Genomic DNA, 26,523 nt, shown 5'->3' with positions numbered 1-26,523 from the left:
GGTAGTACTGAAGCTGGTGTCAGAGAAGGGAAGCATAGGCCTCTGGTGCCTGGTAGTACTGAAGCTGGTGTCAGAGAAGGGAAGCATAGGCCCCTGGTGCCTGGTAGTACTGAAGCTGGTGTCAGAGAAGGGAAGCATAGGCCTCTGGTGCCTGGTAGTACTGAAGCTGGTATCAGAGAAGGGAAGCATAGGCCTCTGGTGCCTGGTAGTACTGAAGCTGGTGTCAGAGAAGGGAAGCAGAGGCCCCTGGTGCCTGGTAGTACTGAAGCTGGTGTCAGAGAAGGGAAGCATAGGCCTCTGGTGCCTGGTAGTACTGAAGCTGGTGTCAGAGAAGGGAAGCATAGGCCTCTGGTGCCTGGTAGTACTGAAGCTGGTGTCAGAGAAGGGAAGCAGAGGCCCCTGGTGCCTGGTAGTACTGAAGCTGGTGTCAGAGAAGGGAAGCATAGGCCCCTGGTGCCTGGTAGTACTGCGCTAGGTGGTGCTGTACACAGGGCAGCATGCAGACCAGAAAGCTTTACTGTGTGTGTGTGTGTTTTAGGAGGGCGTGCGTGCGTGTGTGCATACATCTGTGTGCAGGCAGGGAAAAGCATGCCCGTATCAAGCTTTCATCCACTTATTGCTGCTAGCTGAACAGTTTAGAGTTGACATTCCGTTCCTGTTTAAAGCCTAGGCAGCGTCGCCTCTCCTCCCTCCTCCTATCTGAGGAGATATTGTTAGATCTTAGCCATAAAGAGGAAAAAATCAAGGGGTTTTCTGAATGCAGCTTGTGTTGTTTTGTTCCCTGTCTTGCTGTTATCAGACATACACCCTTCATCATCTGTGCCTTACAGAGATATGTAGTCTAAGTCTTTTTACACCTGAATTGTGGAATAATCTCCCAAACTACAATGTGATGATTTAGTGCCTCTTGGGCAATTCAGAGAGCTGATTGAGGACCTTTTTAATGATTTTTTTGTTGTTTTCTATGACTGTTTTGTATCTCTGTTTTGCTTTTTGTAGTGTATTGATGTGGTTATTTTTGTAATTACTGGGCTCATCTGTAAAAGTGAGAGGCTTGAAACGCAACAGTTTAGCCCGATTGGGAAAGACTATTTAAAAAAACATATATTTTACCTTTATTTAACTAGGCAAGTCAGTTAAGAACAAATTCTTATTTTCAATGATGACCTAGGAACAGTGAGTTAACTGCCTTGTTCAGGGGCAGAACGACAGATTTTTACCTTGTCAACTCGGGGATTCGATCTTGCAGCCTTTCGGTTACTAGTCCAACGCTCTAAACACTAGGCAACCTGCCGCCTGAAAATGACCTACAGTGCCTTCAAAAGGTATTCACACTCCTTGACTTTTTCCACATTTTGTTGTTACAGCCTGAATGTAAGATTTTGTGTCACTGACCTACACATATTACCCCATAATGTCAAAGTGGAATTACGTTTTTAGAAATGTTTACAAATTAAGAAAAGCTGAAATGTCTTGAGTCATTAAGTATTTGTTTTGTTATGGCAAGCCTAAAAAAGTTCATGAGTAAAAATGTGCTTAACAAGTCACATAAGTTGCATGGATTCACTCTGTGAAATAATAGTGTTTAACATTATTTTTTAATGACTACCTCATCTCTGTACCCCACACATTTCTATTTTATTTTATTTCACCTTTATTTAACCAGGTAGGACAGTTGAGAACAAGTTCTCATTTACAACTGCGACCTGGCCAAGATAAAGCAAAGCAGTGCGACAAAAACAACCACACAGAGTTACACATAAACAAACGTAAAGTCAGTAACACAATAGAAAAATCTATGTACAGTGTGTGCAAATGTAGAAGAGTAGGGCGGTAAGGCAATAAATAGGCCATAGAGGCAAAATAATTACAATTTAGCATTAACACTGGAGTGATAGATGTGCAGATGATGATGTGCAAATAGAGATACTGGGGTGCAAAAGAGCAAGAAGATAAATAACAATATGGGGATGAGGTAGTTGGGTGTGCTATTTACAGATGGGCTGTGTACATGTACAGTGATCAGTAAGCTGCTCTGACAGCTGATGCTTAAAGTTAGAGAGGGAGATATAAGTCTCAGCTTCAGACATTTTTGCAATTCGTTCCAGTCATTGGCAGCAGAGAATTGGAAAGAAAGGCGGCCAAATTAAGTGTTGGCTTTGGGGGTGACCAGTGAAATATACCTGCTGGAGCGCGTGCTACGGGTAGGTGTTGCTATGGGGTCCAATGAACTGAGATAAGGCGGGCCTTTACCTAGCAAAGACTTATAGATGACCTGGAGCCAGTGGGTTTGGCGACGAATATGTAGTGAGGGCCAGCCAATGAGAGCATACAGGTCACAGTGGTGGGTAGTATATGGGGCTTTGGTGACAAAACGGATGGCACTGTGATGGACTACATCCAGTTTTCTGAGTAGAGTGTTGGAGGCTATTTTGTAAATGACATCGCCGAAGTCGAGGATCAGTAGGATAGTTAATTTTATGAGGGTATGTTTGGCAGCATGAGTGACGGAGGCTTTGTTGCGAAATAGGAAGCCGATTCTAGATTTAATTTTGCATTAGAAATGCTTAATGTGAGTCTGGAAGGGGAGTTGATAGTCTAACCAGACACCTAGGTATTTGTAGTTGTCCACATATTCTAAGTCAGAACCGTCCAGAGTAGTGATGATAGTCGGGTGGGAGGGTGCGGGAAGAAATCGGTTGAAGAGCATGCACTTAGTTTAACTAGCATTTAAAAGCAGTTGGAGGCCACGGAAGGAGTGTTATATGGCGTTTAAGCTCGTTTGGAGGTTTGTTAGCACAGTGTCCAAAGAAGGGCCAGATGTATACAGAATGGTGTCGTCTGCGTAGAGGTGGATCAGAGAATCACCCGCAGCAAGAGCGATATCATTGATATATACAGAGAAGAGAGTCGGCCTGAGAATTGAAGCCTGTGGCACCCCCATAGAGACTGCCAGAGGTCCGGACAATAGGCCCTCCGATTTGACACACTGAACTCTGTCAGAGAAGTAGTTGGTGAACTAGGCGAGGCAGTCATTTGAGAAGCCAAATCTATTGAGTCTGCCGATAAGAATGTGGTGATTGACAGGATTTTGATCTGTGGTGACAGTGTTTCCTATCTTCAGTGCAGTGGGCAGCTGGGAGGACGTGCTCTTATTCTCCATGAACTTTACAGTGTCCCAAAACTTTTTGGAACTAGTGCTACAGGAAGCAAATTTCTGTTTGAAAAAGCTAGCTTTCATAACTGACTGAGTATATTGGTTCCTGACTTCCCTGAAAAGTTGCATATCGCGGGGGCTATTCGATGCTAATGCAGAATGGCACAGGATGTTTTTGTGCTGGTCAAGGGCAGTCAAGTCTGTGGTGAACCAAGGGCTATATCTATTCTAAGTTCTAAATTTTTTGAATGGGGCATGCTTATTTAAGATGGTGAGGAAAGCACTTTTGAAGAACAACCAGGCATCTTCTACTGGCGGGATGAGGTCAATATCCTTCCAGGATACCCAGGCCAAGTCAATTAGAAATGCCTGCTCGCTAGGGAGCGTTTGACAGTGATGAGGGGTGGTTGTTTGACCGTGGACCCATTACGCACGCAGGCAATGAGGCAGTGATCGCTGAGATCCTGGTTGAAGACAGCAGAGGTGTATTTAGAGGGCAAGTTGGTCAGGATGATATCTTAGAGGGTGCCCATGGTTACGGATTTAGGGTTGTACCTGGTAGGTTCCTTGATAATTTGTGTGAGATTGAGGGCATCTAGCTTAGATTGGAGGATGGCCAGGGTGTTAAGCATGTCCCAGTTTAGGTCACCTAACAGTATGAACTCTGAAGATAGATGGGGGGCGATCAATTCACATATGGTGTCCTGGGCACAGCTGGGGGCTGAAGGTGGTCTATAACAAGCGGCAACATTGAGAGACTTGTTTTGCAAAGGTGGATTTTTAGAAGTAGAAGCTCAAATTGTTTGGGCACAGACCTGGATAGTATGACAGAACTCTGTAGGCTATCTCTGCAGTAGATTGCAGAGATAGCCTGATAGAATTTGGCAGTTCTATCTTGTCGGAAAATGTGATAGTTAGGGATGGAAATTTCAGGATTTTTGGTGGCCAGGATTCAGGCACGGCTAGGACATCCGGGTTGGCGGAGTAGGATAAGGGTACAGCTAAAGGCTATAAGAACTGGTTGTCTAGTGCGTTCAGAACAGAGAGTAAAAGGAGCAGATTTCTGGGCGCGGAAGAATAGATTCAAGGCATAATGTACAGACAAGGGTATGGTAGGATGTGAGTACAGTGGAGGAAAACCTAGGCATTGAGTGACGATGAGAGAGGTTTTGTCTCTAGAGGCACCATTTAAGCCAGGTGAGGTCACCGCATGTGTGGGGGGTGGAACAAAAGGGCTAGCTAAGGCATATTAAGCAGGGCTGGAGGCTCTACAGTGAAATAAGACAATAATCCCTAACCAAAACAGCAGTAGACAAGGCAGTGCCTTCGGAAAGTATTCAGACCCGTTGACCTTTTCTACATTTTGTTACGTTACAGCCTTATTCAGTATTCAGACCCTTTACTCAGTACTTTGTTAAAGCACCGTCGACAGTGATTACAGCCTCGAGTCTTCTTAGGTATGACGCTACAAGCTTGGCACATCTGTACTTGGGGAGTTTCTCCCATTCTTCTTTGCATATCCTCTCAAGCTCTGTCAGGTTGGAGGGGAGCATTGCAGCACAGCTATTTTCACGTCTCTCCAGAGATGTTCTATCGGGTTCAAGTCCGGGCTCTGGCTGGGCCACTCAAGGACATTCAGAGACTTATCCCGAAGCCACTCCTGCCTTGTCTTGGCTGTGTGAACCTTCGCCGCAGTCTGAGGTCCTGAGCGCTCTGAAGCAGGTTTTCATCAAGGATCTCTCTGTACTTTGCTCCGTTCATCTTTTCCTCAATCCTGACTAGTCTCCCAATCCCTGCCGCTGAAAAACATTCCCACAGCATGATGCTGTCACCACCATGCTTCACCGTAGGGATGGTGCCAGGTTTCATCCAGATGTGAAGCTTGGCATCCAAGCCAAAGAGTTCAATCTTGGTTTCATCAGACCAGAGAATCTTGTTTCTCATGGTCTGAGAGTCTTTAGATGCCTTTTAGCAAACTTAAAGTGGGCTGTCATGTGCCTTTTACTGAGGAGTGGCTTCCGCCTGGCCACTCTACCATAAACGTCTGATTGGTGGAGTGCTGCATAGATGGTTGGGCTTCTGAAAGGTTCTCCCATCTCCACAGAGGAACTCTAGAGCTCTGTCAGGGTGACCATCGGGTTCTTGGTCACCTCCCTGCCTAAGGTCCTTCTCCCCCGATTGCTCAGTTTGCCGGGCGGCCAGCTCTAGGAAGAGTCTTGGTGGTTCCAAACTTCTTCCATTTAAGAATGATGGCGGCCACTGTGTTCTTGGGGACCTTCAATTCTGCAGAAATGTTTTGGTGCCCTTCCCCAGATCTGTGCCTCGACACAATCCTGTCAATTCCTTTGGTCTCTTGGCTTGGAGTGTGCCTTTCCAAATCATGTCCAATCAATTGAATGTACCGCAGGTGGACTCCAATCAAGTTGTTGAAACATCTCAAGGATGACCAATGGAAACAGCATGCACTTGAGCTCAATTTCGAGTCTCGTAGCAAAGGGTCTGAATAGCAAAGGTATTTCTGTTTTTTGTTTTTTATCAATTTGGAAAAATTTCTAAAAACCTGTTTTCCATTTGTCATTATGGGGTATTGTGTGTAGATTGCTGAGCATTAAAGAAATGTAATCCCTTTTAGAATAAGGGTGTAAAGTTACAAAATGCGGAAAAAGTCAAGGGGTCTGAAGACTTTCCAAAGGCACTGTACAATTATCTGTAAGGTCCCTCAGTCAAACATTGAATTTTAAACACAGATTCAACCACAAAGACCAGGGAGGTTTTCCAATGCCTCGCAAAGAAGGGCACCTATTGGTAGATGGGTAAAAATAAAAAAGCAGACATTGAATATCGGTTTGAGCATGGTGAAGCTATTAATTATGGTGTATCCATGTACCCAGTCACTACAAAGATACGGGCATCCTTCTTAATTCAGTTGCTGGAGAAGAAGAAGGAAACCACTCAGGGATTTCACCATGAGGCCAATGGTGACTTTAAAACAGTTACAGAGTTTAATGGCTGTGATAGGAGAAAGCTGAAGATGGATCAACAACATTGTAGTTAGTCCACAATGCTAACCTTATTTACAGAGTGAAAAGAAGGAAGCCTGTACAGAATACATTCATATTCTAAAACATGCATCCGGTTTGCAACAAGGCACTAAAGTAATACTGCAAAAAATATGGCAAAGCAATACACTTTTTGTCCTGAATACAAAGTGTTATGTTTGCGGCAAATCCAAAACAGCACATTACTGAGTACCACTCTCCATTTTTTCAGGCATAGTGGTGCTGCATCATGTTATGTGTATGCTTGTAATCATTAAGGACTAGGGAGTTTTTCAGGATAAAAAAGAAAAGGAATTGAGCTAAGCACAGGCAAAATCCTAGAGGAAAACCTGGTTCAGTCTGCTTTTCACCAGACACTAGGATATGAATTTAACTTTCAGTAGGACAATAACCTAAAACACAAGGCCAAATATAATTATGAATGTTCCTGAGTGGCCTAGTTACAGTTTTGACTTGAAGATCTATGGCAAAAAAAAAAGAATAATGTGCAAATATTGTACAATCCAGGTGTGCAAAGCTCTTAGAGACTTCCCCAGAAAGACTCACAGCTGTAGTCGCTGCCAAAGGTGATTCTAACATGTATTGACTCAGGGGTATTTCATTTTCAATAAATTAGCAAAAATGTCTAAAAACATGTTTTTACTTTGTCGTTATGGGGTATTACGTGTAGATGGGTGAGATTAATTTAATTTGGGCTGTAACACAACAAAATGTGGAATTAGTCAAGAGGTATGAATACTTTCTGAAGGTACAATATTACATGTGTAATGCTGGAAAAACATATTGTAAGAAAGCTGTAAATATGAAGCAAAACGAGAGTTACAGTTGGTAGTTTGAGTGATAAGTTAGGCCTTGCTGTGTCTGTATCTTGAAGATGTTTCTCACACATAGTCCATTCATTCTGCAGCTGCATTAGGGCTGACTGGTGGAGGGGGCGAACTGAATCTCCTAAAACATTCTTCTCACGCTGTTCTCCCTCGACAGGCCTTGGCTGACGGCTGTTACAGGGACATGGTGGGGATGGGAGTAGTGTGTGTGCGTTTGTGTATGTATAATATTAAGGTTATTTCACGACCATCTCATGGGCACACATCTGTCAGGCGCTGGCTCTGGGTCTAGCTGGGAAGACAGCAGATGTTTGACTCACTAGAAATCCGGGACAGCTGATAGTGCTCTCCTCTCCGATGGGATCTTGGCTGCATTGTCCCAACCCTCTCTGTTCCTCCTGATCGTTCTGCCAATGCTGCTGGTCATCGATTGTTCACGGAGACAAAATGTTGGAATTCCTATTCCTCTTGCACTGTAAACAACAGCTGGGCAAACTTAGAGGGGTTAACTTGTCTTGAGGCTTCTCCCTGTGGCCTCACTCGGCTGTCCATCCATACCCCGTAGAATGTGTTCCTCTCGTTTTTGGTCTGTACCTCCTTTTACATCAGGGATGGGCAACTTTGATGAGGTTGGGGGCCTCAAAAAAATGGTGGCTGCAATTCTACACATTTTGCCATAGATGTGGAGAGAAATGTTAGCAGTTTTTAATATGATATCTGAGTGAAAGTTTCTAGATGTTGTGAATTACCCCGGTCGGTAATTCGACAATGATTACTAGATGTTTAGATAGTTGGCTAGACGAACTTACCAATCTAAAAAATGTTTGCTGACATGGGCTAATTGAGGGACAATTGATGCACAACCAAATTTCGATATTGCACCTTGTGTATTCTACTATTCCAACTCTCAACAGTAAATTGAGACTCCGACTGTGTTCCATAACAATTTTTGCTTGTTTGTTTTGGAAATTGATCCACGGATCTACAAAAGGGGGGCCAGTTGCCCATCCCTAAACAGAAGACTTACAGTGATGCATATCAAGTGACAATTCGGCAAACATTGAGCAGGGAGCAGCACCTTTATCTGGAGGCAATGATAACAGGGATTTTTCTGCCATTGAAATCCTTGGGTGCGTTTTTTCTGGTCGCCTAAGTCCAAACCGTAAAAAAAATATAAATAATTTGCGATGAAAAAAAAACGCTTTCAGTTTAAACTTAAACGACCATTGCCATGGCCCCTGCCATGGCCACCACCTAAGCCGCTTTTTGATTAAGACAAAATGCTGAATAACTGAAACACAGGGGACATGTCCCAACTCCTAGAGGGACCTAAAGGTTACACTAGCTTCTGTGTTAAAGTTGCAGGGCATGAAAAAAAAAATGGTTCTAAAAGTGTGATAACTGACGCTACATTGTTTATTGATTAACTTATCAAGTGATGAACCACTGACTGATAAGCAATGAATGTGGTCTAGTCTACGAGGATTTATTTTGCCAGTATGGCAATGTGTCTCTCATCCAGAGAGAGAGGGAGAGAGAATGCACGAGAGAGAGAATGAGTAAGAGAGAGTGAGAGATATAGGGAGAGAGAGAGAGATAGAGGGAAAGAAAAAGAGAGAGAGAAAGAATGACATAGAGAGAGAGCGAGAAAGAGAACCCCATCAGACCCCATCTATCCCAAGGGAGTGGGACTGGGAAGCAGGAGATGATCACACCAACGGTTGGCTGGTTGGCTCCAGTGAAAAGAAATTGTCCAGTCAGCGGTTTCCTTTTGAAAAAGTCCCGGGATTGTTGTTGTAGGGTGTTCAGTCAGGGGAGATAGGATTTGAGGGAGAGATCAAGTTATTTATTAGCCGGAGACATTTAAATGGGAAACTCTGCCATGATGGGTACGGGTGGAAATGGGAACTGGCGTGCCATGCCAACTGGAAATGCCAAGGGTGGCATGCTGCCTGGGAAGTATGCAAACATATAGCTCAGGTTTTGGACAACAACAGGGTCCGGTGGGGATGATATGGACCCAGGTAGAGAGAGGTTAAGGCTCTGTTTTTTTGCCAAAAGTTTTGAAGTTGAGAGAGTAGGCTGGATACCTTGGGTGGTATCATCAATGCATTATCAAGATGATCAGATATCAGATTTGCTGCCTTAGTGCTCAATGTCTTCAATTAGATTTGTGTTGTTTTATTGTGTCAGTAATGACCTTCCACAGAGATTAGATCTCTTTGAGAATATAGACTCCTTCCCCTATTGAACTGTTATCAAAATCAGGTATGGAAATGAACACCATCCCATACCTTTTCCCCTCTTCTCCAAATGCATTTAACAATCTCTTCACACCTTGACTTAATGAAGGGATCACCCTCTGGTTTTGGAGATGGGACCTTTCAGTGACTGCTACACTGTGAGAATGTTTTAACATAATCTTTCCATGATAAAGAGCTTGCTTCCTGATCCTCTGCTGAGGGTCCATCATAAAGCTCTGATTGTGGTATGCTGCTCAGGACCGCCTGCCTGCCTGCCTGGGGGATGGAGCTTAAAGCATACTTTAACAGATTTGTGTCATCAAAACATTCTGATGTCAACCTCAACTAGCTCACTGGTCTTAAGATCTGTGTTCAATTTCTGTGTTCAATCATGCACCTGCACCAAGCTGAAGCTCCATGATATTAGTGACTCTTGATCAACCATTGTGAAATCAATGCAAAATGCAATAAACATTTACAGACAATCATAAAATAGAAAATACCTTTAGAAAGTAACTAGAAACAATCAATTTTATGCAAACAGCAGCCTTAAGAATCTGGTTAGTTGAAGACTGGCGGTTGTCTCCATCCATGTTGCGTAGGTTTTGTGAATGGCATGTCCTCATTCACAACCACTTGCATATCTACTCTACTATCTACTGGTCTCCGACAGTTCACATAGATGACGAACATTAAAGCAAACATACCACAATGCACCTATTTCCTGTGTGAAGCTCACAGCTTGACAGCCTCACACTACTGTCTAGGACTGCTGGGTGTAACCTAACTGACCTGGGCAACGTCCCAACTGGTACTCTATTCCCTATATAGTGCACTTTTGACCAGAACCCTATAGGGGCCTGGGACTGGAAGGAAAACAAACCTGAGATGGTAGTGTGGGGCTGAAAAATATGGTTCCATCTGGAGACTTTAGACTTCAACCTCTATAAATCTCACTGTGGTGTTGTGTGTGTCTGCTGTCTGCAGGTGGCTCAGAGCTCCAAGGTGTGGGGAGAGGTGCCGCTGCCCGAGGACCTGGACTCCGAGAGGACTGTCGTCCAAAGGTCTCAGCGGTTCTTAGACGATGACGAGGACTTCACTGCGGACGAAGCATCAGGAGGTAGGGTCTGGGGTCATCACAACTGGTTCGCAAACCAGCTTTCCTTTCATATTGAAACTTAATTTAGGATATACATGTAAAGATCATGATTACAATGCTATACTGTATAGAATGTCACGCTGCCCCTGAATAGTCCTTACAGCAAAGCAGTGGTCCCATCAGTGGTCCCATCCATAGTGAATCTAACTGTTTACTGTAACTATTTTCTCCCCCATAATCCACTAGGTGCACAGGGTTCATTCTCCACCCTGCTGCACTTCAGATGTACAGTTTATGTTCCACCTGTTGAGTAAATTAATGGTTAGTCCTCCCTGGTCCTCCCTAGTCCTCCCTGGTCCTCCCAGGTCCTCCCTGGTCCTCCCTGGTCCTCCCTGGTCCTCCCTAGTCCTCCCTGGTCCTCCCTGGTCCTCCCTAGTCCTCCCTGGTCCTCCCTAGTCCTCCCTGGTCCTCCCTGGTCCTCCCTGGTTCTGCCTGGGCCCTGAACTGTACTAGCATGCTGAACTGACCACACCTCTTTCATCTTCTCGGTAGATCTGCCCAGTGGAGAGGAGGATGGAAGCACACCAGAACCCACAGTGGTGACTGAGATCAGTACAAGTAAGAACCCTCAGCCCTTAGCACAACAGTCCCTGCAACTCTAGGAACAGGCACGTGCACAGATAGGGCTTTATCCTTCCAGTCTCCTGAGTGCCCTTTTTTTTATAAAGTTTTTGTCGTTGTGGTTCTGAACCCATTGCCCGCAAGTCGTCATTAAATTCTACTCTATGCTTCAGAACCAAAACATTGTGCGTCTTGATTGTTGACCAATGACCAGTCATCAGCATTGTCGCGCAATAGCTGGCGTACATATTCAGATTAGTGACCAGAAAGAACTTGTTTAATTTCCTCCAGTTTGGCAAAAACTGAGTAGGCCTAAGTTAATCACCCATATAAAATACAGTTTAGCAGTTTAAATACTTATCTTAGCCAGAACAATCTACTACTGACTCATCTTAGCCAGAACAATCTACTACTGACTTATTTTAGCCAGAACAATCTACTACTGACTCATCTTAGCCAGAACAATCTACTACTGACTGACTCATCTTAGCCAGAACAATCTACTACTGACTCATCTTAGCCAGAACAATCTACTACTGACTCATCTTAGCCAGAACAATATACTACTGACTCATCTTAGCCAGAACAATATACTACTGACTCATCTTAGCCAGAACAATCTACTACTGACTCATCTTAGCCAGAACAATCTGCTACTGACTCATTTTAGCCAGAACAATCTACTACTGACTCATCTTAGCCAGAACAATCTACTACTACTCATCTTAGCCAGAACAATATACTACTACTTATCTTAGCCAGAACAATCTACTACTGACTCATCTTAGCCAGAACAATCTACTACTGACTCATCTTAGCCAGAACGATCTACTACTGACTCATCTTAGCCAGAACAATCTACTACTGACTCATCTTAGCCAGAACAATCTACTACTGACTTATCTTAGCCAGAACAATCTACTACTGACTCATCTTAGCCAGAACAATCTACTACTGACTTATCTTAGCCAGAACAATCTACTACTGACTCATCTTAGCCAGAACAATCTACTACTGACTTATCTTAGCCAGAACAATCTACTACTGACTCATTTTAGCCAGAACAAGCTACTACTGACTCATCTTAGCCAGAACAATCTACTACTGACTTATCTTAGCCAGAACAATCTACTACTGACTTATCTTAGCCAGAACAATCTACTACTGACTCATCTTAGCCAGGGGTTTTGTACCACTCCATTTTGGGGGTTGCAGGTCAAAAACTTTGCAAACCGCAGGGATACATGATAGTGGCAACAAATGGAGTTGGAAAATGTAGTTGGGCTGGATATAGTAGCCTACAGTATTTCCTACAATCTTCTGTTTTGACTGGAATTGTGTTGTCATTCCTAATAAGTGCAGTATTTATTCCAATTCAAAATAGTTTAGCAAAATACTTTACCCATCAGATTGTGCTGTCTGTCTCTGAATGGTGTCTCCTCCACATCCGGCTGCACCATCTTCTTTCACAGTGTTGAGTGTCTGTTCACAACAGGGAGGCAGAGATGCACGAGATGTAAACATTCCCATTTCTTCCTTTGATCCAATGACAGAAGGTGAAAACACAATACCACACATGAAAGAGGAAGACAAACAAAAAGCTGAAGCAGACAACACAAACAACTTTGTTTTGCAATCCTCAATCTCCTTCCCATGATTCTGGTGCTGTCCTCTTTGAGATTTGTAGATCTATGCCAATAGGAGCTTTCCTTCTGAGGGCAGATATGCACAGAATAAGCATCATTGAATATACTCAGCTAAATTTAACAGAACCAGTGAGAGGTGAGATTACAAAATGTCTGGCTAAATTTGGAGTGAGTGGTGTGACTTGAACACAATGTTAACATGTTAGTCATGCTGCTCTACCTGGAGCACCACCTCTTAACTGTATTTTTACACCTATAGTGCTGTGTTTAGCCAAGGGTTGGATGACAGTCTGGACAACAGGAGTTCTTGTTAGCAAAGTGTGGGACTTTTTCTATCCTACTTGACCTAAGCATTAAGGCTGTCACCCGCTATGCATCGAGGACATCAATCCCTTTTTTGTTTTCTAGTTTATACTATCAGACGATCTAGCGATATTCCCCTTAGATTCCGTCAGGGAACCATATCTGCTGTTTATAGCTGTGCTAGCCTGGTACGTTTATGTGCAGGGTATTGCCTGATTCATGCAATCTTGTATGGTGCCACTAATGACATCAAACTTTAATCCACCTTCCCATCTTATTAACCTCACTGGAATCAGGCAATAACAGTAGTGAGTTGACTTAAGGCAATAGTGGCCCTTTAGGAGTATAGCTAGTGTAGTCTCATGGTACTAGTCCTCAACACCGTGTTCTCGTTCAAGAAACCTAGAACGGCAGGAGTCGAGGCTGTGAGTACGGGTAAAAATAATACCAGATGAACTTGAACCGAGGATTATGATGACGTTTTCTAGCCCAAAGACTAAGTCACCTCCACTCTGTTTTGTAATGGCGGCTGGTTCATACTTTGTCCTTGGTGCCAGACGGTGTTGACTGGCAACCACCAGCCAGCTAGTGGAGCTCATTACATCATGATGGAATAATTGTTTTTGTAGCAGCATTACAGGGCTGACATCAGATCTGGGGCAGCCAGGGGCATAGCATGTGCTCTCTGCTACCGGAAAGAGCTCAGCATGTAACAACGCCTCTCGAGGAGGGGTGTGTGTAGGAAATCAGGAGCAGGAGAGCAGATAGGTTCCAGGGTAATCAATGTTTATTCAGGCAGTCCCGAAAGCACAAAACAATAGGAAAACCGCACTAACGTCGTTTCCACCCACAGGGAAGGAATTACGCACACGGAGGAGAAACCTCGACTCTGCAAACTACTGAGCAAAATGCCCACGGTAAACACATACCGTAATAAACAAAACAAATCCCGTGGTGCAGGCACGCACCCCTTACAAGCACAATACAGCAATAATCCCGCATACAGCCTAACCTGCAGCGGGGAAATATAAACCCACCGAAATCTGTTAAACTAAACACAGGTGTGAAAAACCAGACAGAACTAAACGAAAAGGAAAATGGGATCGGTGGCAGCGACGACGACCGCCGAGCACCGCCCGAACAGGGAGAGGAACCACCTTCGGTGGAAGTCGTGACAGTACCCCCCCCCCCCCCCCTTCCGACGCGCGGCTCCCACAGCGCGCCGACACCGGCCTCGAGGACGACCCGGAGGACGAGGTGTAGGGCGATCCGGATGGAGGCGGTGAAACTCACTTTGCAGAGATGGATCCAAGACGTCCCCCACCGGCACCCAGCATCTCGCCTCCGGACCGTACCCCTCCCAATCCATGAGGTACTGCAGGCCCCCCACCCAGTATGGATCGTACCGTACCGTACACGGGGCCCCCTCGATGTCCGGGGGGGGCGGAGGGACCTCCTACACCTCAGCTTCTTGAAGCGGACCAGCCACCACCGGCCTGAGGAGAGACTCATGAAATGAGGGGTTAATACGGTAATAACGGGGGAGCTGTAACCTATAACACACCTTGTTTATCCTCCTCAGGACTTTAAATGGCCCCACAAACCGCGGACCCAGCTTCCGGCAGGGCAGGCGGAGGGGCAGGTTTCGGGTCGAGAGCCAGACCCGATCCCCAGGCGTGAACACTGGGGCCTCACTGCGGTGGCGGTCAGCGCTCGTCTTCTGCGGCCCTCGGCCCGGTTGAGGTGCTCCTGGACGGCCTCCCAGGTCTCCCTCAAGTGCTGTACCCAATCCTCCACCACAGGAGCCTCGGTCTGGCTCTGATGCCATGGTACCAGGACCGGCTGATACCCCAACACGCACTGAAAAGGCGAAATGTTCGTTGAGGATTGGCAGAGCGAGTTCTGGGCCATCTCTGCCCATGGAACATACCTCGCCCACTCCCCTGGCCGGTCCTGGCAATACGACCGCAGAAACCTACACACATCCTGGTTCACTCTCTCCACCTGCCCATTACTCTCGGGGTGAAAACCAGAGGTCAGGCTGACCGAGACCCCCAGACGCTCCATGAACGCCTTCCACACCCATGACGTGAACTGGGGTCCCCAATCAGAAACTATGTCCTCAGGCACCTTGTAGTGCCGGAAGACATTTTACATTTACATTTTAGTCATTTAGCAGACGCTCTTATTCAGAGCAACTTACAGTAGTGAATGCATACATCTCATACATTTTTCCCCCGTACTGGTCTCCCGTGGGAATCGAACCCACAACCCTGGCGTTGCAAACACCATGCTCTACCAACTGAGCCACACGGGACTACCACCCGTGAGTAAATAGGGCCTCCGCAGTCTGTAGGGCCGTAGGGAGACCGGGCAAAGGGATGAGACGACAGGACTTAGAGAACCGATCCACAACGACCAGGATCGTGGTGTTCCCCTGGGAAGGAGGGAGATCGGTCAGGAAGTCTACCGATAAGTGTGACCAAGGCCGCTGTGGAACGGGGAGGGGTTGTAACTTCCCTCTGGGCAGGTGTCTAGGAGCCTTGCACTGAGCGCACACCGAACAGGAGGAGACGTAAAACCTCACGTCCTTTGCTAAAGTGGGCCACCAGTACTTCCCCCTAAGGCTTCGCACCGTCCTATCTATGCCTGGATGACCAGAGGAAGGTAACGTATGCGCCCACCGAATCAATCTATCGCGGACACCAAGTGGAACATACCTCCATCCCGCAGGACACTGAGGCGGAGTTGGCTCCGAACGACATGCTCGCTCGATGTCCGCATCCACCTCCCACACCACCGGCACCACCAGATAACAGGCCGGAAGTATGGGGGTGGGATCGATGGGCCGTTCCTCCGTATCATACAGACGGGACAGTGCGTCTGCCTTAGTGTTCTGGGAACCTGGTCTATACGAGATTGTAAATCTAAATCTGGTGAAAAACATGGCCCACCTTGCCTGACAAGGGTTCAGTCTCCTCGCCGCCCGGATGTACTCCAGATTACGGTAGTCAGTCCAGATGAGGAAAGGGTGTTTGGCCCCCTCGAGCCAATGTCTCCACACTTTCAGCGCTTTTACGACAGCTAGCAACTCCCGGTCCCCCACGTCATAGTTTTGCTCCGCCGGGCTGAGCTTCCTCGAAAAGAAAGCGCAGGGGCGGAGCTTCAGTGGTGTGCCTGAGCGCTGTGAGAGCACGGCTCCTACCCTAGCCTCGGACGCGTCCACCTCCACCATGAATGCCAAAGAGGGATCCGGATGAGCCAATACGGGAGCCTCGGTAAACAGAGACTTCAAGCAATCAAAAGCTCTGTCCGCCTCAGCCGACCACCGCAGACGCACCGGCCCTCCCTTCAGCAGTGAGGTAATGGGAGCAGCCACCTGCCCCGGATAAACCTCCGGTAGTAATGGGCAAACCCTAAAAACTGCTGCACCTCCTTCACCGTGGTGGGAGTCGGTCAATTACGCACGGCCGAAATGCGGTCACACTCCATTTCCACCCGTGATGTGGAAATGTGATACTCCAGGAAGGAGATGGACTGTTTGAAGAACACACATTTCTCAGCCTTGACGTATAAGTCATGCTCCAACAGTCGCCCAAGCACTTTGTGCACCAGAGACACATGCACGGCACGTGTAGCGGAATATATCCGGCTGTCATCGATATAAGCCACCACACCCTGCCCGTGCAGGTCCTTGAGAATCTCATCTACGATGGATTGGAAGACGGCTGGAGCATTCATCAACCCATACGGCATGACAAGGTACTCATAATGGCCGGATGTGGTACTAAATGCTGTCTTCCACTCATCTCCCGCCCGGATACGCACCAAGTTATTCGCACTCCTGAGATCCAATTTTGTGAAAAAGCGTGCTCCGTGGAATGACTCCGTCGCCGTAGCGATGAGAGGTAGCGGGTAAATGTACCCCACCGTAATCGAATTTAGACCTCTAAAGTCAATGCACGGACGCAACCCTCATCATTTCTTCTTCACAAAAAAGAAACTCGCGGAGGCGGGTGACATGGAGGGCCGAATGTACCCCTGCCTCAGAGATTCAGAGACATATGTTTCCATAGACATCGTCTCCTCCTGTGACAGGGGATACACGTGACTCCTGGGGGGTGCTGCATCTATCTGGAGGTTTATCGCACAATCCCTCATCGATGGGGTGGTAATTTAGTCGCCCTCTTCTTACAGAAGGCGATAGCCAAATCGGCATACTCGGGGGGGAATATGCACGGTGGGGACTTGGTCTGGACTCTCCGCCGTCGTTGCACCGATGGAAACTCCCACACACCTGCCTGAGCACTCCTCTGACCACCCCTTTAGAGCCCTCTGTTGCCACGAAATAGTAGGGTTGTGAAAGGCCAACCAGGGAATCCCCAGCACCACCGGAAACGCAGGAGAATCAATGAGGAAAAAACTCATTTTTTCCTCATGATCCCCCCGCGTAACCATGTCCAGTGGAGCCGTGGACTCCCTGACCACCCCTGACCCTAATGGTCGACTATCTAGGGAGTGCACCTGAAAGGGTTTGTCCAGCGGAACCTGGGGAATCCCTAACCTATGTGCGAAACCACGATCCATAAAATTCCCTGCTGTGCCTGAATCGACTAGCGCCTTATGCTGGGAATGAGGAGAAAACGCAGGGAAAGAAATCAAAACATACATGTGACCAACAGGGGGCTCTGGGTGAGCCTGGTGCTGACTCACCTGGGGTGTCCAAACAGTGCTCTGCCTGCCATCTCGACTCCCAGACGAGCCCCTCCAACACCGGTCGGCAGTGTGCCCTCTCCGACCACATCCAGTGCAGGAGGAGGCTCCTCCTCCGGTCGCCCTCGCTGCAGCACCCATGGGGGTTGGAGCAGAGGTGCTGGGGGGTGGAACCAACAGGACCCTATCCGGACGCCCGCGGGTAGCCAGCAAGTTATTCAACCTGATGGACATGTCCACTAGCTGGTCCAGGGTGAGGGTAGTGTCTCTGCAGGCTAGCTCCCTGCGGACGTCCTCACGTAGGCTGCACCTATAGTGGTCCATCAAGGCCCTGTCGTTCCACCCCGAGCCGGCAGCCCAGGTCCGGAACTCCAGCGCGAAGTCTTGAGCGCTCCTCGTCTCCTGCCGCAGATGGAACAGACGCTCACCCGGGTAGTTGTCCCTCGCCGAGTCTGGTCCCTCCCAGACCGCGTTGGCCAACTCCATAGCTTTACCGGACAGGCAGCAGATGAGGGCGTTCACGCTCTCCCCTCCCGAAGGAGCCGGGTGAACGGTTGCCAGGTACAGCTCCAGCTGGAGCAGAAAACCCTTGCACCCGGCAGCCGTCCCATCATACTCCCTCAGGAGCGCGAGCCGAATATCGCTGGGCCCGGATGGTGCCGGCACAGGTGATGGTGTAGGTTGGTACACGGTGGGTGCAGGGGTAGGCAGACCACCCCTCTCCCACCTCTCCATCGTTGCCATCACCTGATCCATGGTGGTCCCGAGACGGTGGAGAACGGTGGTATGATGTTGTACTCGCTCCTCCATGGACGTGGAGAGCGCGTCAGCTCCTGCTGACTCCATGTAGTGGTGCGGGATTCTGTAACAACGCCTCTCGAGGAGGGGGGTGTGTAGAAAATCAGGAGCAGGAGAGCAGATAGGTTCCAGGGTAATCTATGTTTATTCAGGTGGTCCCGAAAGCACAACACAATAGGAAAACCGCACTAATGTCGTTTCCACCCACAGGGAAGGAACTTCGCACACGGAGGAGAAACCTCGACTCCGCAAACTACTGAGCAAAATGCCCACGGTAAACACATACCGTAATAAACAAAACAAATCCCGTGGTGCAGGCACGCACCCCTTACAAGCACAATACAGCAATAATCCCGCACACAGCCTAACCTGCAGCGGGGAAATATAAACCCACCGAAATCAGTTAAACTAAACACAGGTGTGAAAAACCAGACAGAACTAAACGAAAAGGAAAATGGGATCGGTGGCAGCTAGTAGGCCGGCGACGACGACCACTGAGCACCGCCCGAACAGGGAGAGGAGCCACCTTCGGTGGAATTTTTGACACAGCGCTGAGGCCTAGCTTGCTGGATACCTACTGTACAGGGAGCACTGAATCATGGTTGGTTGGACGTCCACGATTAGCCATGACTAAACAGGTGAATTACAGGTTGGACACACTAGCCAGGAATTCACCCAATTAAGGACCCAGTATAAGGACAACTGTATCAGGAGTTAACTCACATGTAAACGAATGACGAGGCCATATGAGGTCGTGTGAACTTGGTAGTTCTCAGCATTAGCAGATCACACTCACAGTAGTAGATTTGAAGTTATCTTTAAGCCTCCATCAGTTGAATGGGAGCATTTAAGTGGTTTGTTGACCCATTGATGATCTTAGATGTGAACACGCCACATGGGGTGGGTTTGATGTTTTGTAGTTCTCGACTAAATCCTGCTGGGAAGCTTGGATTAGTGACCTCAGGGTCAAAGCAGATTTGGCAGATAAACATACTACACACAGGACTATTCAAGTACAGAAGAAAGTTGAACAAGTCTGAAAATAGTATTTGTTTATCCACAGATTCTTCAGAATATATGGGATTTCTGGGGTTTCCATCAGTTAATTACTATCCAGTCTTACTTGACATGGCCTACTGTATCTTTGACTACACTGTAGTCTTTTTTCTACTGGTATCTAGGCACTCAGTGTCTATTTTTACTTTCTCTTTCAAGTTCAGTCAGTGTTACATTTTGGACTTGTTGCTAGTTGCTAGTAAATATCCATTACTAAATACTGTATCCATTACTCTGACATAATGTCTGATTCAGAGAATGGGCCTGTCTTAATAGTAACAATATGCCTTGGCTGACAGCAGTGAATGCCAGAGCTGCAGTGTGCTGTGCTCACCGTTCCATTTTTAGATCTTAACATGACAGCAGTTGGGAAGGAACAGTACTGGTTTTCTGAGTTGGATTGGTTTGCACAGACACGTTGCTGTTGAGTCTCCCTTCGCTGTCCAGCGGATTGTACTTGTGGCATGCAGGCCCTCGCCTCTTCTTCACTCCCCCTTACATACTGTGGCGTGATGGAAGTAGAGGTGCCATTTCTGCACCCTTTATGATGCACATCCTGTTGTGTTCGCTATGTTGAACCTTTTCCCTTTCCTAGTCTCTCAAGGACCTAACATTTTAACCTGTTGAACTATCATTTGAAGCTCTGACAGAAAAAAATAGGGTGCCTTTAATGGCCCAGTGAACTCAAAAATGTGATTTTCCTGTGTTTCATTTACATTGACTGTACAAAACATAAGGAACACCTTTCTAATATTGAGTTGCACCCCCTTTTGCCCTCAAAACAGCCTCAATTCGTCGGGTCATGGACTCTATAAGGTGACGAAAGGCTTCCACAGGGATGCTGGCCCATGTTGACTCCAATTTTTCCCACTGTTTTCAAGTTGGCTGGATGTCCTTTGGGTGGTGGACCATTCTTGATACACAAGAGAAACTGTTGCGCATGAAAAACCCAGCAGCGTTTCAGTTCTTGACACACTCAAACCGGTGCGCCTGGCACCTACTACCATACCCTGTTCAAAGCCACTTAAATACTTTGTCTTGCCCATTTACTCTCTGAATGGCACACCTACAAAATCCATGTCTCAATTGTCTCAAGGCTTAAAAATCCTTCTTTAACCTGTCTCCTACCCATCATCTACACAGATTGAAGTGGATTTAACAAGTGACATCAATAAGGGATCATAGTTTTCACCTAGATTCACCTCGTCAGTAGTCTATGTCATGGAAAGATCAGGTGTTTGTAATGTTTTGTACACTCAGTGTATATTTCCACGCTTTGAAGTTGGAATAATACTGTGAAATTGTGAAAATTATTATAATGCCCTTTTAGTGTATGAGCTGTTTGAAAAGACTGCCTGAATTGTCAGCCTGTTTTGGTGGGAGGGAGTTCTGGCATTTCATGGTGATGTCACCATGCAGTAAATTAGGTAATAGACCAATAAGAAAGAGAGTTCTTAACCTCTCTGCCAATAACAGCAAATGTTCACCACTCAAACCACTCCCAGACAGTCCTAGCAACATTCTTGCTTGAGAAATTGCTCTACTTGGTCTATTTTAACACTTCTGTTCAGCATGGTCCCTCCCAACCTCTGCTCTTGACCTCTGCAGCGTATCTCAATGCAGTTTTATGGGAGACATCTTCCATCTTCTTCCCGCGGTGTTCCACTGGTTTACAGAGCACCCAGAGTACTGTAGGACTACTGGACACTTTGTTTGTTGTGATGTTTGAATTGCCATCTACACCAATTGAATGTATTTTAAAACACTTCAAACTTACATAACCAATCCCCTTCAATTAATATGTTAAGACTTTTCCAGCACAGTTTGAGATAGGTCAAAGGCACACAAACATTGCAGATAAGGTTGCATTGTGTAGGAGAGATGTGGTGTGTTTTGTTTTAACTTTGTAGTCATGTGTCTTAGATGGGAAGATTCTCACAATTCCTCTCCTCTCCTCTCCTCTCCTCTCCTCTCCTCTCCTCTCCTCTCCTCTCCTCTCCTCTCCTCTTCCACTCTGTCCTTGATCATACTGAGCTCCTAGAGGACTTCAGGAGTAGTGTTTCGATGTTAGAATGTCTATCCTGCAAAATAGATTTTATTAGTCTAACCTGTATAAAACGTATATTTTTTTTTTAAACAATGTAGGTGTAACCATATCCCAACTACTTAACACATTTACAGTATGCTGTTTTTGTTGCAGAATTTTTTTTATTCAGTGCCTTTGCCATTACCCTTAGCATCAATCTTTTGTGGAGAGCAGATGTTGAAACATAAGAGGATCACAGATCAGTGTAATAGAGCCTATCTGACAGTGCAGTCTGGGCATGAGTGGGAGTTGAAGGCCAGTGCTCAGTCCACCAGACAGACCACCCAGGACTGTGGCCATTTTCATGGGGTGGTGGTGGGCCATGGACTGGACAGACAGTTGGTATAACGTGTGTGTCAGTCAGTGGCGTTGTTTGTCAGACTGCCTGGGCTCTCAGATAGTCACACCGACATGGGACAGACAGACAAGCGGCGGCAGCTGCAGTTATTTTGGTGGGCTCTTTGTTGTTGTTCTGCTCTGGCCTTCTTGGAGGTGGTCACTGGCCGCACTCACAGACACACCAGCGTCACTGACGTATACAGGGGGTCAGAAAACTGAACAGAACATGAGGAAGGGAGGGGATGAGATGGCATGAACAAGAAAGATAAGGGAGTGAACATTATTTATAATAAGGACTGCATGGAGAAAATCGGACCTCTCTGAAATGACAATGGATGGCCCTCCCTTCAGCAAAATATATTTTACCTAAACCTTCCCAGAACGGTTGAAAAAAAAGTGACCCTTCCCTATACCCAAAATAATAATTCAAACATCAAGTGGATAGCAGAGAATATGTCTACCGTTTACCCTCACTTGTTGGACAGACCAGAGCCTTAGATATGCAGTTTTAGAAACTGTTCTTCGTCCTGTAAGCATTACATCGCAAGGCAGGAATTTTGATAGGGCACAGGGCTGCGGACCAGAAAGTTGGGTTCACAGATCATCGTAGACAAGAGTAGGATTGGAAAGATCTATTTTATAGTAAAAGCATTGCATGAATCTATCATCGTATTTGCAGATCCGAGAAGAAATTGCCTTTTATAAAAATGTCATGCAATTCTACGTCATTTTACCACACAATTTACCGAAATGACAGGCTAAGAATGGACAGAGAGATAGGCCTGTGTGTTCATCCTATCATATTTCTCCAATGCCAAATCAGTCTGTCTTGTTTGAAATTAAACTGTCCATGTTTGCAAATAATTACATCTGAGACATCATTAGGAATCTGAGCATGGTGCTTTCAAAAGTTAGGCCTACCTTTCTGTATATTTTCTATTGTACAGAAAGTGAATAACTTTATCAATTGATAGTGACAGATTTAGATTACTTCCCAAGCAAAGTCTATTTCTTGTCTCCTCGGCTATAGAAGGTTGTAGCTCAGCCTCTGGATGTCAAAGAAACTAACAATGATATCCCAATATGCATCAGAGTCACGTCTTCTCTGGTACTTTACAGCTTGTTTCTAGCATAAAGCTTCACAGACCAAAGCTCTGTTATAGATCACTTTACATAATCAGATCTGTTTTATTTTCTTAAAAATCTTAAGCTAACAAGGGGTAGGCCTGTGCTTTTTGCCATTGTCTTTAATAAATATAGACCTATGGCATACCCTTTCCTACTCCCTGAATTTGAGTCCTGGTTTTAACTTAACAGCCCTTCCCTGACACAGAGGTAGGCTGTTTAAAGATTGCATGGTGGGTGGAGGAATTTACCTACAAATCTATAGATATAGCAACCTACAGCCTAGTTTCATCTGTTAAAAAGGAAGAAATAGGCTCAAAGCCATCTAACACAAAGCCCTCTAATTTAAATGAAGACGTTGAAATGAATTATGCCTACTTGAATTTGCTTACTTTCAGCACAATGAGCTGTCCATTTACGATTGATTGTGCCACAGCTGCTGCTTCAAGTTTCAGCACCACAATGTACTTTTCTCAAATCTGACTTATTGTGAGCTTAATAACTCTGATAAATAGGCCTACATCATGGGCAAGAAACATATCGTTTTTAATAAAATCAATTATAGTAGTAGCAAGCTATCAAAGTTGACCTCCGGTCCTCCTTCTCATCTTTGCGTTCTTTTTCTCAAACTGAACAGAACAAGGGCTTTAGGCTAGTCAGCTCACAAGATGATGCCTTTTTTGGATTAGGCCTAATTAACAAAATATTTTCGGAAGAAGCCTTTGACTCCTGAACTGCCGCCGTAGGACCACACAGCACAGCCATTGGTTAGCCAGCACACAAAAAAGTTTGTGATCAGAAAGAGCAGAGCAGGGCTCAGGGCTGGAATATCCATTGCTGTGTGTAATGCAGATTTGTTTTATTTACACCATCCCAGCAGCTATCTAAGAAACATAACTTTGCTCTGTGCTTCTCAGAGCATGCACTTCGTAGCCTATAGGCTGTGGATCATTTGATTGAGACCAACCTAAATAGCCTACAGGTGCACTTGATATTGTGCACCCAGAGTAGAATCAGAGATGAGGAGCGGCATCGGGCACACATTGATATATATAACCTAATAAGCAACTAACTCTAAAACACTGAGAAATACTGACATTTCATCAATTATAAATTCCCTGACCCTCTCCTGTGATAGATTAAAAAAATACTAAACCCTCCCCTTGACTGAAATTGAAAAAAAATGACCCTCCCCCATTTTCCTCCAGCTACCCATTATGTAAATTTCAATTCATCCCTAAGAGGAAAGAAAAGAGTAGAATTGTATTGTAGAAGGACAATGTCTGTGTTGGGACTTATGTGTTAGCATAACTCCCTTTATCCTTGATTGGTTATTTGTTTCCTGTCAGTGCCAAGACATTATCCTGGATCACTATTCAGTGTTAGTAGGAATAGTCTTACTCATGGACTCCAGCTCTGGGCCCTTGATGCTGCTACAGTCTGTTGTATCAATAATAGTTCATGTTGCCTTGGAGAACTGGACTTTCCCTCTCCTCTTTAGGAAACGCTGCTTCATGAGATTTAGTTTACACAGAGGGCATATTTGTTACTGTTTCAGATACTCTTCTCAATTTATTGATAGTAGAGGACGGTAACAAATATCTCAGTCTAATTTACCTACATTACTGATGGCATGTCAAAGGGGATATCAGGATATCCACTAATCTCGGCATCGAGAACCACATCTTGCATGCGTGCTAGTCTGGCCAGCTACTCAGTCTGGCTACCCGATAACACAAAAGACTAGATACCCCTGCTCCCTCCGGTGCAGAATTTGTTATCATATCATTGTGTATTACAGTTAGACATGGTTTCCATGGTTTCCTCTAGGGAGGTGCCCATTATCATAGTAATAATCCTGCTCTAGGGATTGGCTAAACAGTTTACAACTTTTGTTCCACTTGTTTGAAAAAACAAATTCACATTACTCCCTAAAATGACAAAAAAAGGGAAGCAAAGCTAAACACAATTCTATTAGTCTTTGATCTAGTAAAGAAAAAGGAAAAAGAAAATAATATTTTCTTTTTTCCTTCCTTCTTCAGACTCAGATGCAGTACAGTAAACACCTTGTTTCAGTGAGTGAGTCGTCGACAGCCAACAGTAGCTTAGGACTTAAAAGGAAAGTTTAGCCACAACTGCTCTGCTCTCATCTCTTTTTTCTCTCATGGCAGCAATTTGATTGTGACAAGGATCACAACATTTCCAGGAGCTCTTTGAAGTTGTGTGAACGCTTCGTTAACACTAATTAGGTTGGGTCACCATGAACTGGACTACCCACAAACCCTTTAACCTTTTATGGAAGGGACTGCCACTGTCTACTGTGTGTGACACTGTTCTATGTTTCTGGAGCCTTTTTTGTAAAACAGAGCTCCATGAAGCCATCTTTCATGTAGAGACTTCTGTTCTTAGCGCATCACATTAAATCGTATTCACTTTCTTACCAAGCAGGAGAGATGCATACTTACTGAGAAGTCTCTCGTCTAATAGATGGACATGTGCTACAATTCAATTATATTGTCTCAGCGTAGGCCTGTGTGTATTTCTATGTGCACAGCTGGGACACAGCTGGGTACAGCAGCACTACTTGATTATATAGGCCTTGCCAGCAGTTCATGTTTATGACAGGGGACTTGCAACAGACTCAGGCTGGAGCCTTTCTAAGAGTTCCTGTAGTTAGGATATCACTATAAGAGGTAGTATTGAGTATTAATCCACTGAAACAAATCTGACTTTAACCATATCTACATGTACATGCTACCTCTATCAGCCTGACTAACTAGTGTCTGTATGTAGCCTCTCTACTTCTATAGCCTCGCTACTGTTATTTTTCACTGTCTTTTTACTGTTGTGTTTATTTCTTTACTTACCTATTGTTCACCTAATACCTTTTTTGCACCATTGGTTAGAGCCTGTAAGTAAGCATTTCACTGTAAGGTCTACACCTGTTGTATTCGGCGCATGTGGCAAATAAACTTTGATTTGATTTGATTTGACCGACCGGTTCAATTCAGTCTTACGTTGCAAAATTTGAAATTGTGTTTTTTACATTGGATAAAAGTAGAGACTCAGGAGCTAGAAAATTGTATATCATACACTACAGTTGAGGAACAATGGGAAAGTAATTATGCTTTGAAAGTTAATAAACTTGTAACCTCACTTTTGAGAAAATGGCCCTTGAATGTTTTGGTACACCTAGTGGAGAGCTCTTCTTTGTCTACACCCATGTGAGGCCATGTACTAAACAACCAAAGGTTTCAAGACTAAGGGCTGGTTTATACTACAGGTGTGTCGTAAACTTAATCTGGAGTGCCAGAGTGTGCTCAGAGTGCGCTTTGGGTGTTGGTAAACTCAGAGCGTTGTCAGATTGTCCGTTCATAAATTCAGAGCGTTTCGCTCTCGGAGCGTTCAAAGCGCACACTCAACACTCTGGCCGAGGAGTAAGATATGATCT

General features: G+C 45.5%; 1 protein-coding gene across 16 annotated transcripts in view; it reads left to right on the top strand.

Moving 5' to 3' along the window:
- hspg2 (heparan sulfate proteoglycan 2) overlaps positions 1-26,523 on the top strand; it is a 199,816-nt gene that overhangs the window by 54,544 nt on the left and 118,749 nt on the right. For all 16 annotated transcript variants that reach the window (XM_045696271.1, XM_045696262.1, XM_014146820.2 and 13 more), the window contains exons 2-3: positions 10,274-10,406; positions 10,938-11,003. In XM_045696271.1, the coding sequence (XP_045552227.1) occupies positions 10,274-10,406; positions 10,938-11,003 (199 nt within the window). The remainder of the gene's footprint in view (positions 1-10,273; positions 10,407-10,937; positions 11,004-26,523) is intronic.

The sequence above is a fragment of the Salmo salar genome, chromosome ssa15 (assembly GCF_905237065.1).
Source record: "Salmo salar chromosome ssa15, Ssal_v3.1, whole genome shotgun sequence".
Lineage (NCBI taxonomy): Eukaryota > Metazoa > Chordata > Actinopteri > Salmoniformes > Salmonidae > Salmo > Salmo salar.
The sequence above is the reverse complement of the archived record's forward strand: the minus strand, read 5'-3'. Positions and strand labels throughout refer to the sequence as shown.